The sequence below is a fragment of the Vombatus ursinus genome, unplaced genomic scaffold, assembly GCF_900497805.2.
Source record: "Vombatus ursinus unplaced genomic scaffold, bare-nosed wombat genome assembly UNPS02010304.1, whole genome shotgun sequence".
NCBI classification, from domain to species: Eukaryota; Metazoa; Chordata; class Mammalia; order Diprotodontia; family Vombatidae; genus Vombatus; species Vombatus ursinus.
The window spans coordinates 5,271,512-5,287,058 of NW_020950082.1; the positions used below are offsets into that span (position 1 = coordinate 5,271,512).

The 15,547-nt window shown below is 36.3% G+C and overlaps 1 protein-coding gene across 2 annotated transcripts in view; it reads right to left on the minus strand.

Annotated features, from left to right (window-relative positions):
* FARP1 (FERM, ARH/RhoGEF and pleckstrin domain protein 1) overlaps positions 1-15,547 on the minus strand; it is a 331,129-nt gene that overhangs the window by 105,504 nt on the left and 210,078 nt on the right. For both annotated transcript variants that reach the window (XM_027854091.1, XM_027854092.1), the window contains exons 3-5: positions 8,696-8,800; positions 4,318-4,360; positions 2,448-2,526 (exon numbers count right to left, since the gene is read on the minus strand). In XM_027854091.1, the coding sequence (XP_027709892.1) occupies positions 2,448-2,526; positions 4,318-4,360; positions 8,696-8,800 (227 nt within the window). The remainder of the gene's footprint in view (positions 1-2,447; positions 2,527-4,317; positions 4,361-8,695; positions 8,801-15,547) is intronic.

The window sequence follows — 15,547 nt, forward strand, 5'->3', positions numbered from 1 at the left end:
AAGGGAGAACTAATTCTTGGATGACCAGAGAATTAATGGTACAATTAGAAGAGTTCACATTCAGCTCAACTCTAATGCCTCCTTACTTGTCTTGTATAAACCATACCTGAGACACTGAAAACATCATGAAACCCTCATAATGAGAAAGTAGGTTATGTCTTAATTGCTTTATAGTCTGATTTTGCTGATGTAAGAATCTGGCACTGTGGCAGCTCTGACTGACTCTCAGAGCATTTCAAGAGACTGAACAGATGTTATTTACCTTACAACACCAGTTGGTTGCTGTCATCAGATTTTAATAGATCAAAAATTTCAAATCAGTTTTATTTCACACTGTACTAGAGCAATTTTCTCATGGGAAATTTTTTTTTTAATGACCATAGTGAGAGTCAGAAGAAAGCAAACTCAATACCTTCAGCTGAAAATGTAGACCTGCGGATGTCTATCTGTTCTGATAAAGAAGCTGGTGCAGTACTCACACAGGTTTGGTTTGACAACAGTAAGGTGTACAAGATTGTATAAATCAAGAAACTCAATAGGGGAAAAATTTAAAAAAAAAGAAGTCCTCCCCACTGAACTGGATTCTTCTCCTCTCCTTCTCCAAAAAAGGAATGCTCAAAAGTGACCATAAAGAACAGAATAATGGATGCAACATAATTTTCCTCTCAAACCTCATAAACTGAACCAAGGGACACAATGAAAAATAAAGGAGGATCATTGAACTGGGGAAACCAAACCCATGTAACAAAATACTTTTTCACTCATTTGTGACATTGCCTACCTTCTACTCTGTATGCCAGGTATATATGGAATTATTTACATATAGTCTCCTCCATTAGAGTGTAAGCCCCTTGTTTTTGTCTTTCTTTGTATCTTTAGTGCCTAGTATAGTGCCTAGCATGCAGTAAGTGATTAACAAATGCTTGCTAACTAACTCTTTCACATGACTATAGAAACTGACTATCACAAGTCATATATCATCATCAAAGATAGTTAAGTGTATTAAGCTATCAGTAGGGATTGGTAGGAAACTTTCTTCCAAAATGACCTGAGGCTTGTCCAAAGGATAAGTGCCCCTCAAGATAATAATAAAGGAAAAAACCTACCATTTATGTAGCACATTAAAGTTTTTACAAAGCTCTTGACAGACATTATCTCACTGGAGTATCACAAGAGGCTCTTCTAGTTTAAAAAACAAAAAAGGAATGGAGGCTTAGAGAGATAGGCTGATGTTCACATAGCTATTTCTGAGATGGGATTTGAACCCAGGTCTTCCTAAGTGGATTATCCACCATAGTATTCACTAAATTTTGCAACCTCTCATCTAAATTGGGAGCTTTACCAAAAATCAAAAAGTCCCCAGAAGGCTGACTGTGAAGTCAAGAGTTTTAAGCCAAGGATTTCGGCCCATTAATATTTGTTTTCTTTAGTCTTAAGCTGATAATAGTGAATCAGATAGTCACTTCTGAAAAAATTAAAAAGCACCATCCTCACTATGTATTCATTCATTCAACAAATATTCATTGATTATGTAAGTGCTAAGCACTGCGAAGGATTAAAAAAGAAATAATCAAAACATGGCCCTGGCCTTGAAGTAGCTTATGCTCTCCTGGCCAGCGAGCTTCATGCTTACGCACTCTGAGAAAAAGAGTGTTCCTACTCTTTGTTACTAAGTGGAAAAATAAGTTATTGAGAATATTGATATTTAAGACAACACTCACTCATCTCTAGAGAAGAGAGCATACACTCTACTGAGACATTAATAGGTATTTTAGGTGGCTCCTGTAAAAGATAACACAGACTAGAGTAGCACAGGATAAGAGGGTATTGATGGATGGGAAGAGATCTGTACTACTGAGGATAGGACACAGGTAGATGAAATGACAGATAACCTAAAGCATTGCAGCAGAATGGCACTTAAAAAACCAGACTTATGTTCTCATCAGTATAGGGAGTTCCCAATGAAGAACTTCTACCAATACTTTATATCTTTCTCTGCAACTTGATGGTCTCAAGGAGTTGCCGGCGGCACTGGGAGGATAAACAACCTGTCCACCATCACACAGCCAGTATGTATCAGAGGTGAGACTTAACTTAGGTCTTCCTGACTCCAGGGGCAAGATCTTTATTCATTATCCCCCCCCCCATTCTCATTAATACACATTAAGACTATTTTGATATTGAGATTACACTGTGGCTTCAGAAATGAATTACTAGAATTGTTTTAAGGCATAATGAAAGAATATCTAAAAAAAAAGCAAACATATAAAACATCCCATGTTTAATCACATTTAATCCACTTAAAATCATTTTTGTAAAAAGCAGACTAGGTAAAAAGGACAAATTTCTTATATGTAAATTGTGGGTTAAATATGAGAGCAAATGTTGGTCCAGTAAATACCATAAAAACTACAATTGCCACTAACAGAATACACTTACATACTAACCTTGTAAGTTCCTCTTGAAGTTGAGCATGGTCAGGTGGAAAGAATTTCACCACAAATTTAACAACAACATGCTTTGGCCCTAAGGGAAATGGAAAAGAAGTCATCTTTAAGTTCTCCAAGCGGAGCATTTATTTCTAAGAGAACAGAGCTTCCACAATGTCCCAGAAATGATTTACTGACTGCCAATTCTATAATAAACATTGTAGTTTTAAATAAAAAAAAACAGAAAGAACATAAATTGAAAATTGAAATAAACTCTTGATTTTTAAAATTTTCTATAAAAAAGATTTATTAAGTATGTTGGAAAGGATATGGGGCTAAGATGTAAACATAGGACATTTTTATTTTTTGGATGTAAAGTTGTGTAAAGCAGGTCACAGTTTAGGGTTGTGTTCTATAAATCAAATGAAGTCTCCCATCAGTTCCAAGATTTTCAATGTTGGAACTGAATTCACACATCAAAATACATATCAGTGAATAAACTCCTCACATGAATTTTCCAAAGGAAATAGAAGTGGGAAAGATTTAGTCCTGCTTTCTTCTGACACAAGAGGTGTGGTACTGGATTCTAATTTTCTGTGATCACATAGAGAATTTTAGACACAGATATAAGAAACAGAAGGAAAAGCATATTCACAAAAATCCAAAAAAACTAGAGACTCTAAATACAGAAATAAAATAAATTCATCAAAAGTTGAGTAGAGGGCTTTTTTCAGTAGGTTTATGAAAGTGAACACAGAATGTTTCCTCCTATCTCAGTTGCTATATTGTATATCTAATACAGTCAAAGAGTAAGACACTTAAACTCCCCTCAATGATTTCCATGGAAACTAAATCACGACCGGGCTCTTTCCTTAGATTGCCTGGGAAATACTAGAGCTAGGTAGACAGTAATGCTAACCAGAAGGTGACCCTTCTGTTTCTGTGGTCAAATCAAATTTTCTGAAACAAAGCAAATATTCCTCAAAAGAGTTACTGCAACACATTTATTAAGGGCAAACCACTTCTGAAATGAAGGTACATTGTGGGGATTTTGCTATCCTGAATTTCATATTTTCATGCTCATTAAATAGGCACCTTTACAATTCTAAAAAAAAGTGACCATCTTTATTTCATATAAAAATTAAATGTTTCGACTACAACACTTTTAGACTGTAAACTTCCTTAGGACAAGGATTAATGTGTCTTCTCTTTCATATGTGCCCATGAGAAATAAGAGAATTACTAAACAATCCCAGTAACTGTTAACTAAATGAGTGAATGAGCATATTTCATCTTCTACATTTGTAGCTTCTCCAATTAAATTTTGAAAAGTTGAACACAAAATTCATATTCAGTGGAGAGTATGAAGATAGGCCTCCTTTCAGAGAGTTGCTCACAATAAAAAAAAAATCACAGCATAGACTTTTACACTTGATGTTAACTCTTCACACCTTGATTTTATAGACTTTTTAAAAAGGTGAGATTTAGAAGTGGCAACAGAATATGAGAGCTAAAAAGTATTTCATGAGTAATACCCTTCCTTTCTCCTCCTCCAAGATGCCAGTAATAAATATGTGTGTGTGTGTGTGTGTGTGTGTGTGTGTGTGTGTATGACAGACCAAATTACTCTTCGCCTTAATGATATGTGCTAGTTACTAATCAAAGATATTTTTGGTTTGCAAAATCAGTTTCTGATTGCCAACTTGTTACATTTAAAACAGTATAATTTTCAAAGATCATAGCATGCTGGATGATGAAAGACAACCAAAGAGATTAGGAAAAAAAAACCAAACCACCCTCCAAAAAACATAGATGTTTAACTATGTAAAAAAAAAGCTACTTCTAATTCAGCATTTACCAGCACTGTTAAATAGATAAATATACTTACTTCTGATCTGTTTCACAATAGGTTTTAAAAGATCCAGCCATACCTAAAAGAATAGCAGATTGAGACATTAGCTCCTAATGAATGATTACAAACATTTTCAGATTGCTCAAATCTGTCGAAATTCAAAATATTTTTTCAGTGTATTTTGGACCATCTGCTACTTAATTTTCCAGAACAAGATTTCTTGCATTGTCTGCTATTTTCATGGAACAGAATAAGCTAATCTGCTACTGCTAAGAATGATCCTGAAAATCAAAACCTAGTCTCAACTCCACAAGTGACTAACAGAGCAGACTAGGAATTTTACTCTTCATTTGCACTTCATCTTTGCCAACAATTCAGAAAACATCAGTCCTGGTTGTGAGCTCTGTGAAGCGTGCATGTCTCCCGTCTCTCAAATAAACAAAAAGTATTCCAGTGTGACACCTTTCAAATGTGAAGGACAAGTTTTAAATGAGGGGAAATTTATTGAATATTGATCCAGTTTACTTCTAAAAAGTAGATTCATCACTTTCCCCTCTTTACCAACCTAAATTAATGTGGATTCCACTAATTTGGATTTTGTGAACGTCAATTTAACAAACATCCATTCAGCATGTACTATGGCAAAGCACTATGCCAAGCACTAGAGATATAAAGACAAAAATTACATTGTCCCTACTCTCAAGGAACTCATTCTCACTGGAGGCATACATCATCCTCACAGATAAGCAAATATAGGGTGATTTAAGGAAGATAATTATGTGTCAAGGAACAGTGTAATAGGTAGAGAGCTCAGCCTGAAGTCAGCTAGACTTGGATTATTCTCCTCTCTTTTATACAGACTGTTGTGATCCTGGGCAAGTCACTTAACTTCTCAATACTCTAGGTAACTCTATAAAAGTGTAAGTTGAAGAAAAGTTTCCAATCTGCATGTGTAATGGGAGCTTTTCACTGAGAGACCTCTGCACAGAAGAAATCACAAGACTGCTTAAAAAACAACTCCAAAAACCATAGGTATATACAAGGCTCCCTCTAATATAACATAAGATCCTTACTGGTTTTTGTATAGGTACTTCTGTGGCTTTATTGAAGGTGAATTCCCTACCAACTGAAGGAATTATAAGAAAAGGCTGAGCCTTGAAGGAATATAAGGATTCTGAGAGGTACATATGAGGAAAGAGGGCAATCTAGGCATGGGGAATACTTTGTGCAATGAAGGGGCAGTGGAATGTCAAATTCTGAGAGAAGCCACTAGTCCAGTTTGATGTGGACTGACATGAAATTTATCTTCCCACCTCACACTGAGTTGAGTTTATTCTCAAATTAATGGCATAAAAAGACCACATGCACATATATTTAAAAGAACCACCTAAAATTATAAACTGTTAAGATACTAACACAATGATTTCTTATGTAACAGGATTTTACTATAATTATAAATTAATCTTCTCTATTCATTAAAACAAATTTGGTAAGGTCTCTCTACCCAATAATATTCTGCTAGTGATTAGTTTTTACTTTATATGCTTGGAATTAATAAAAATTACTTTCCTTTAAAATATTCTAATTCATTGATTCTATAATCTTTACTTCACTAATTCATGCTAGCCTTCTTTCTTATTAGATCTAAATTAGTAAGATTTTATAATTATATTATCCTTACCACTCACTATACACTTTTCCAGCCCTTTGCCAATCCTCTCCCCCAAGAAAAAGGAAAGATGAAATTATAGTATTAAACATCCTTTCAATTAGCTATATTGATGTTCATAGACTATATAGTCTTAAAATGGAAATAAAATGTTATCACTAATCTCTGATACTTCATATTACCTCTGTATTTTCTACTTATCTATGTTGAAGAGGAGAGAGGCATGGTACCCAAAGACCTGGTCTTCTCTTACTCAGACTGGCTGAGTGACTCTGGGCATTTAATGTCTAAGAACCCTAGGCAAGTCCCTAAGTCTCTAAGCTGCCTAACAGTGGCAGAACTGCATTCGGAAAGTGAGGTTGTTCATGGGAATCTCCCTACGTAAGTGAAATCACAGACACGTGCAGATCAAAAAGAAAAAAAGCATTTTGCAAGCAATTCAGGACAAAGTAACTATTTTTGGCAACATTTTTAAAACTGTTTTCAAACAGCAACAACAACTCTATTCAGTCTTTGGCATTTTTGTGAAAACCACCAAACACAAACACCAGTGTGAGCCAACTAGGCATGTGGTTTTGAAAAATGCAGGTCTGGGCAACATAAAATGGAACTTTAAAAAAATCATCTCATTTTGCCCTTTCCATCAAATCAAATGTTGTTGATGACTATTATTACAGAATCAGCATGGGTTTGTGATATGAAGATTCTATCTCTTGACTAGTCTTAGGTGAATTTGACAATTTGAAGTTATAGTGAAGGATTTTGGGGTTCTCATACTTTTTATTTTATTTTTTTTAATTTATGCTATAAAACAAGCATTTCCATAACACAGTATAATAAAAATGATGATTGTGCATGAAATTGTAAATCTATTATGTACTGCTTGCTATTCCTTTTAAATATAATGGTTATCATGTAAATTTCTTTGTTTTCCTTCCCTCCCCCACCTCACACCATAGACATGGCTATCATTAGACACAAATAAAGAAAAAATAATATTTAAGAAATAGCCACTTCTAGGGTGAAGGTGGGGGAGAAGGAAGAAAATAAGGGAAAAAGTTACACAGTTACCTTATTACATATTTAAAAGTAACAGCAAGTTGTATATAATAGACTTGCAGTTTCATATGCATCTTTTTTTTCCTATTCTACTATGCTTTAGAAATGCTTGTTTAATTTGTTAAGTTCCAAACAAAATAGATAAAATTAAAAAAAAAAGAAATAGTGCTAGTCTTTAAACAAAGTCACCATTATGGATCAGCAACCAAACTGCTAGTGGGAAGCAACAGCAGGTGAAGTTTGCTCAGTTATGGTCATGGGCAAAGGGGCAAAATATAAAGAGACAGTTTCATGAAAATAATATAAATTATACTAAATCAGCTTAGAATACAGTTACTTTCTCACCTACTTAGAAATAATAAAAATAGTAACCACAATATCAACTCACATTTAGGATTGGCCAAGCAGTTTAAATCCACTAACACAAATTTGATCATAAAAAGAAATAGGGATTCTGAATTCATTTCTTTTATTGCTACTGTGATTCCCAAAGTTCACAATGTAGCCCCTTCCTCTTCTCCCACAAAATACAAATCAGTAAGTCCTGCATTAGCACAAAATATGCATGTCTGAATATTTACAAAAATCCCATGCGAAGACATGTTTTATTTTAAAAATTGGCTTTTATTGATTTTTTTTAAAAAAAAATCTACATAATTTCCCCAACTATCCCTTCCCAACCTCTTCTGAGGGAGTCATCCTTTGGTTTTTTGTTGTTGTTGTTGCTGTTTTGATTTTAAAGACAAAAAAGAAAAAAGAAAAAGGGGAGAAATCAGCTTAACTAATCAATACATTGAAAAATGTTTGAAAATATGCACAATATTTAATAACCTGTTAAATCCACCTCTGCAAAAGGGCAGAACTGGAGTTCCAGATTTAAAGGAGGGAAAAAGTAGGGTTGAACATAATTGTCCAATTCTAAATTCAAATGGGGCAAAATCATATGTAGCCCCTAGAGTAGGTAACATATCAGGTCAGAAAACACGTGAAAAGTTCTGTAATAATGTCAAGATTGAATATTAAAGTTTTACATTTGAGGATTCAGGACTTTTAAGCCTTTTATATGCACACTATGATAATATAAGACATGCTGTATTTAATAATTAAGTTTAAAATTGCCATAAATATGTATAGTATAAGAAGAATTCAAAATCCTAAAAATTAAAGCATGATAAGGCCTATAAATGATAGTTTCATGGGACCCTTCTATAGAATCAACATTTTACAATTCAGAGTGAATGGGGGGAAATCATAACATAATGGAAGTACAGGATGATTATGTGTTATAGAGGAAATTTGATAGGTACAGTCATATGCCATACTAATAAAAGAGATTATTATAGATGTATGTTTAGAGGGTGGTGTAACATGAATGTTTTTTTATCTTATTAGCTTCCTGTTAGCATTCTGTTCCTTTTCCCATAACTGGATGGGACCATGATTGCTATGGTAGGTTTTGCCCATAGCCTCTTGAATTTTTTTTTTGGGATGGTATTTGACACAAGAGATTTTAAGGTCATACCCTTCATTATTAAAAGCAAAAGAAACAAAAATGGGACCTGGAGAAAAGAAGGGCATTTGAGGATGGGAGTAATTATTCTTTTACCTATAAGCATATGATTGATGCCTATCCCCCAAATCTGATGACTTATAAACTGAATGAAGGATTAACATTATTTCACCTACCGTGATCTTTTTATGATCTGGAAACTCAAGGCCAAAGTAGTCTCCTTCAACTAGGTTTAGGTGGTTACAAACTGCATCCAGCAACACCTTCCCTGGAGCTCTTTGCTGTGAAATAAAACAAGAAATTTCACCTCAATGGATGACAGAAGCAACTTAAATCAAAAAAGATGCAATTTGCCAGTACTATTGGCAGGGTAGGGGTGGGGGTGAATAGGAGAAATACATTGGAAAAATTCTTGCCCTCAAGGTTTTTATAAACATACGGTCCAGTCAGTCAATTTGCATTTATTAAGCACCTACTGTGTACCAGGCACTATGCTAAGTGCTGCAGATACAAAGGAAAGCAAAACAATCACTACTCTGAAGAAGCTTGCAGTCTAATGAACTCTAGTTTCTTCTTAGTCTCTTGAATCATAATCTAAATTAACAAGCTAAAACGGACCAAACTGTGGCCTGCAACCCAAGGAGAACAATATCATAAATGTATTTTATGTGGTTGACAGTTTTGCATTTTTTTAACCTGACCTCTGGTAAGAGTAAGGTGCATTTCAGGAACTAATTAATTGTCCAATAGATGTACTTGGCAATGGCAGTTAGGGACCCTGTGAATTTATAAAACAACTCACCTATGCTAACGCATAAAGATATAGCAAAGATACCTCCATGTGAAATACTCAATTGATTTTTTCCCCTTAAAGGTCACCTGTGCTCCTAGAATTCTTACCTTATGCCCAAGGTGACATATAAAGTCACTTTTTTATAGGAGAGCCTCCAGGGATATAACAAAACAGAATGTACTAGTCCTAGACGCTCAACCGGAGCAATACTGTCAGCTATTCCCACAGCACCAGGAGCTAGCATAAAATAAAGTCAGTCAGTAAGTCAATAAACATTTATTAAGTGACTATTATGTGTTAGGCAATGTGTTAAGTGCTGGGAATGTAAAGAAAGCAAAAGACAGCACACAGTCACCCCCCTTCTCCAAGCTCACAGTTTAATAAATGAGACAACATTAAAAAATCACTACATATAAACAAGCTATATACAGGATAAATTGAAAATAATCAAAAGAGGGAAGGCACTAGAATTAAGTTTGATAACTAATGAAAGGCTTCCTGGAGAAGGGGGAATTTTAGTTGAGATTTGAATGAAGCCATGGAAGTTTAAATTTCTCATTCTTATTCCATCAGCATGCCCGCCCCCAATATGGCTCCCTATCTTGATTAGTAAAGCTATACTCTAACAAAACATATAGACCTTTTGTCCTAGGTCCTTAGAGGACTATATTGATTCAAGAATTCACCTAAAAAGCCTAAAAGAATAGGGAATTAATTATTTAGTCAACAGTTTCTCATAGACTTACTACAGCAAAAAAAGCAAATATAAGGGTAGTGGTCTTAAATAGGATAAATAAAGAGTTGTGTAAGAGTCCTGCACTATAGAGTTTGTTTTTTTTAAACCAAACAAATATAAAAAGAACCCAAGATTTCTAATCCCTTGATGACAGCACCAGACAATACTTCCTTTTGGAGGTAAATTACAAGAATGACCAACTAATTTCCAGATCAATTGGCAAGTACTCAAATTACCCAAAGAATTCCTGGAACTAAGCGAATTTCACAAACTCAATCTGGTCTGGTTTTGCAAAGTCTGGGAAATAAACCTTATAAATTCAACACTCTAAGTCTGAATTGGGCACAAAACACAAAACTCAATGAATACTTTCACAGACCTGACCTTATCCTTAGTCCTTTAAAAGGATATATAAAAGAAGCTTAGTATAATGCTTGGCACATAGTAGGCACTTAATAAATATTTGATTGATTGAGTGAAGTAAAATACCATCAATATCCTAAAATGAGTAGCTGTTAAAAAATAAGGAGTTTTAGAAACTTGTGAGAATGTTTGAGTATTAATCAGTTGTGGTAAACCTTAAATATATCAGCCTTACATAAGCATTTCAAATACCACCTATGCTCTGTCTCAAAGCTATGCAAGGATCACATGCCTAAATCTCTAAGAAATGATATGTCTCTAATTGATGTTTAGAAACTAACTAGAAAATGTAAAACTAGATGACTAACCTTTTTTATAGAATATTCTAGATTTGCTTTAAGAAGCAAACAAAAAACTCTCCCCCTTCTCCCCAACTCCCCATCCCGCAATCTGATAACATTCCTTTAAACGGTAACTTTAAATCAATGTTTGTTGACTGACAGACTGCCTCACAAAGTACCTAAAATTCAACACAGCTTCCTGTTTGCTCAATACTCCTGTAGTTCAACAAGAGAGGCCCACTAAAACAATGTGTCTTGAAACACTAAGTTCATTTGTATGTGATTGTGATACACACATACACACATATATTGATTATGTTTCTGAGCAAGACAACATATAGCACCACCATTGAAATTCCATTATCAGGGTTTAAAATAACGCACATGGTAGCCACAGAATAACAAATTTAATCCAATAATTATCGGTTGAGCATTTCTGTACAGGCTAATGGCTCTATAATGGACACCAAGGACTTTTGACTTAATATTTCTACTTTTCTTCATCTGATTACTGAGCACAGTTAAAAACATGTTCAGATACCATGGTGTCAAAATACCTTGGATCCTTATAATTTTGCAAGGTTACCTGGGTACATCATTGCCCACACAGCTGGATTTGATAATATGAAAGGATCCTCCTAAGAGAGGAAGGGTGAAAGGATTCCTACCACTTCCAAAAGAAAAGTTAGACAAGGGATTTCTGTTCCTTCCTTCCTGTAGGACAACTTTTTATTCTTGCTATATAGTGTTTAATCAGTCTACAAAAGTGTTCCATCAATATGCTAGGCTGCTCATCTAAGCTTTCTGTGAACATCCTTTTCTTTTTTTAAAAAAATTATTTATTTTTAGTTTTCAACATTTACTTCCACAAGATTTTGAATTCCAAATTTTCTTCACATCTCATCTCTCCCTCCACCTCAAAATGGCATGCGTTCTGAATACCCCTAATCTGTCCTCCCTTCTATCTCTCCTCTCCTTCTCTTATCTCCTTCCCCTTCAATTTTCCTGTAGGGCAGGATAGATTTCTATACCCCATTGCCTATATATCTTACTTTCCAGTTGCATGTGAAAACAAATTTTTTTTTTATCTTTTGTTTTTAAAATTTTGGGTTCCAAATTTTTTCCCTTCCTCCCTCCCCACCCACCTTCATTGAGAAGGCAAACAACTCCATACAGGTTATTACATGTGTAGTCATGCAAAACACTTCCATAGTAGTCATGTTGTGAAAAACCAAGTATATTTCCCTTCATCCTATTCCCCCCCCATTTATTCTATTCTTTCTTTTGACCCTGTCCCTCTCTAGAAGTTTTTGCTTCTGATTAACCCCTCCCCCAATTTGCCCTCCCCTCTATCATCCTCCTGCTCTCTTGTCCTCTTCTCCCCCTATTTTCTATAGGGTTAAATAGCTTTCCATACCCAATTGAGTGTGTATATTGTGCTCTCCTTAAGCCAAATTCAATGAGAATAAGATTCACTCATTCCCTGTCACCTTCCCCCACTTCCCCTCCACTGTAAAAGACTTTTCTTGTCTGTTTTATGTGAGATAATTTACCCCATTCTACCTCTCCCTTTCTCCTTCTCCCAGTATAATCCTCTCTCATCCCTTAATTTTATTTGCCAGATATCACCCCTTCATCTTCAACTCACCCTGTGCCCTCTATTTATGTCTATCTATCTATCTATAGCTATCTATCTATCTATCTATCTAATACATATTTTTTCCCTCCAACGACTCTGATACTGACAAAGGACTCATGAGTTACAAATATCATCTTTCCATGCAGAATGTAAACAGTTCTGCCTTAATAAGTCTTTTATGATTTCTCTTTCCTGTTTACCTCTTCATGTTTCTCTTGAGTCTTGTATCTGAAAGTCAAATTTTCTATTCAGCTCTGGTCTTTTCATCAAGAATGCTTGAAAGTCCTCTATTTCACTGAACGACCATTTTTTCCCCTGAAGGATTATGCTCAGTTTTGCTGGGTAGGTGATTCTTGGTTGTAATCCTATCTCCTTTGTCCTCTGGAATATTATATTCCAAGCCCTGCGGTCCCTTAATGTAGAAGCAGCTAAATCTTCTGTGTTATCTTGATTGCGTTTCCACAATACTTGAATTGTTTCTTTCTGGCTGCTTGCAATATTTTCTCCTTGACCTGGTAACTCTGGAATCTGGCTACAATATTTCCAGGAGTTTTCCTTTGGGGATCTCTTTCAGGAGGAGATCAGTGGATTCTTTCAATTTCTATTATGCCCTCTGGTGCTAAAATATCAGGGCAGCTTTCCTTGAAAATTTCTTGAAAGATGATGTCTAGGCTCTTTTTTTGATCATGGCTTTCAGATAATCCAATATTTTTAAATTCTCTCTCCTGGATCTATTTTCCATGTCAGTTGTTTTTCCAATGAGATATTTCACATTCTCTTCTATTTTTTCATTCTTTTGAATTTGTTTTACAGTGTCTTGATTTCTCATAAAGTCACCAGCTTCCAATTGCTCCCTTCTAATTTTTAAGGAAATATTTTCTTCAGTAAGCTTTTGGACTTCCTTTTCCATTTGGCCAATTTTGCTTTTTAAGGCATTCTTCTCTTCATTGGCTTTTTGGACCTCTTTTGCCATTTGGGTTAGGCTATTTTTTAAGGTGTTATTTTCTTCAGTATTTTTTTGGGTCTCCTTTAGCAAGCTGTTAGCTTTCTTCTCATGATTTTCTTGCATCACTCTCAGTTTTTCCTCTACTTCTCTTCCTTGTTTCTCAAAATTCCTTTTGAGCTCTTCCAAGGCCTGGGACTGATTCATATTTTTTTTGGAGGCTTTGGATGTAGAAGCTTTGGCTTTGTTGTCTTCTTTTGGTTGTATGTTTTGATCTTCTTTGTCACCAAAGTAAGATAACATAATTTGACTCTTTTTGCGCTGCTTGCTCATGATCCCAGCCAATTACTTGGGTTATAAACTCTTTGTTAAGGTAGGAGTCTGCTTCCAGTGGGGAGAATGTACTGTCCCAAGCTTCAGTGGTTTTGTGCAGCTGTTTTCAGAGATACTTCCAGGGACCTGAAAATTTTCAGTTCTTCCAAGGTTCTATGATCAAGGGTGAGGTGTTTACTCCTTTTCTGGCCTGTGCTTTGGTCTATGAGTGACCACAAGCATTCTTTTCTGTCTTGGAACTGTGAGGAGGATTTCCTTTCCACCGCCACTACAAGCTCCACCACGGCAGGACTCCTCCTCGCCCCAGGACCACTACTCAGAACTGTGACCCAGATCCAAGCATGGGCAAAGCAAGAGAAGCCTGCCCCAGCAGAGAGATCCTTGCAATCCCCCTCTGATCAGTCACTCAATTCCCCCTCAGTCTGTGGGCCAGAAGCTCAGGAGGCAGCCGCCACACCGGGGCAGCGCTTGGGGAATGGAGCTGGGACCCCACACTTCTCTCTCACCGCAGAAAAAGACTTTTCCTACTGACCTTCTAAGTTGTCTTTAGCGTTCATGGGTTGAGAAGTCTGGAATTTGCCACAGCTGCCTGAAATTCAGTCCTCTGAAGCCTGCTCCAGGATCGCTGCGGCCTGTGCACCCATGCCGAACTCCGTTCCTCTCCCAGCCTGGCTTGATATACCTTTCCTATCAACCATCCAGGTTGTCTTGGGCTGGAAATTTGCTTCACTCTGTCTTTTTGTGGGTTCTGCTACTTTAGAACTTGTTTAGAGCCGTTTTTTTTACAGGTATTTGGAGGGATTTGGGGGAGAGCTCAAGCAAGTCACTGCTTTTACTGTGCCATCTTGTGAACATCCTTTTCTTGATATTTCTGACAGAGTCCAGGGTATTTAATGTCTCCCCTAAAAGAACTGATCATCTTGAACTCATCTGTACTATAGAAAGTCAAAAAAGCTAAGGATATGAAAGCAAAAGAAACAACTTTTCATATCTCTTTTGACCAAAGTGTAATTCTTCCAAATGTAGGAAAGAAATAATAACTGTGTAATAAGGGTCTAATGCATGTCCAGACTCCATCAGCTTGTTTGGATAAAGCAACTTCTTCACATGGGGCTATGGACCATGCTTCCAGAAGAGTCAAGAGGTCAAGGAATGGAAGTGCTTTGGAGAGACTGTGGAGTAAGGACAGAAATTCTGTAACTGGCTCACTTAAATCCAATTCATACACAAATCAAGACATTGTCTTGTGATGTCATTGGTCCTTTTCAAAAATGAAGGACAGACAACAACTGATTCTGGCTTGCTAACCACGTATGAAACAGGAGGCTTGTGGCTTGGCTGCAGAGGCTGCCCAAAGGGGTTTATCAATTTCAGGCACTTCCCAGGGGCATCATAGGGTGATTCCTTCACTCATAATGTATGGTGAGAAACAATGAAGTAAATTGAAAGGCCATGGGGTCTTTTCCCCTCTGAGGTCAGATGGACCTGTGAAAGGGCCTCTGAGTCAGTAAGCTCAAATTATCAGGAGAGTATTCTAGCATTCCAGTGCTCCACAACTTGGATTCCAGAGCCAGAGCTGCATCAATGCCCCAAGGAGCAGCCTTTAGTGATTCAAGGCCAGAGGAAGCTGAGATGAGGACATATCCAGTGGTCATTTCCTACATGATACCCCCTGCCCCAGACCAAGGTGGTATAGGGGAGAAATATGCCTTAAGGAGTATCTCAGAGGATTTTCCCCTGTACATTCTATGTATCAGTGAAGCTGGATTGTTGACTATCTTTGAATGTTCGCTCTGTTTTCCCACCTCTCCTTGTGTTTGCTCATTCTGTTCCCTCTGCCTGGCTTATCTTTTTCTCCTCTACAGCTGTTGAAGTCTTGA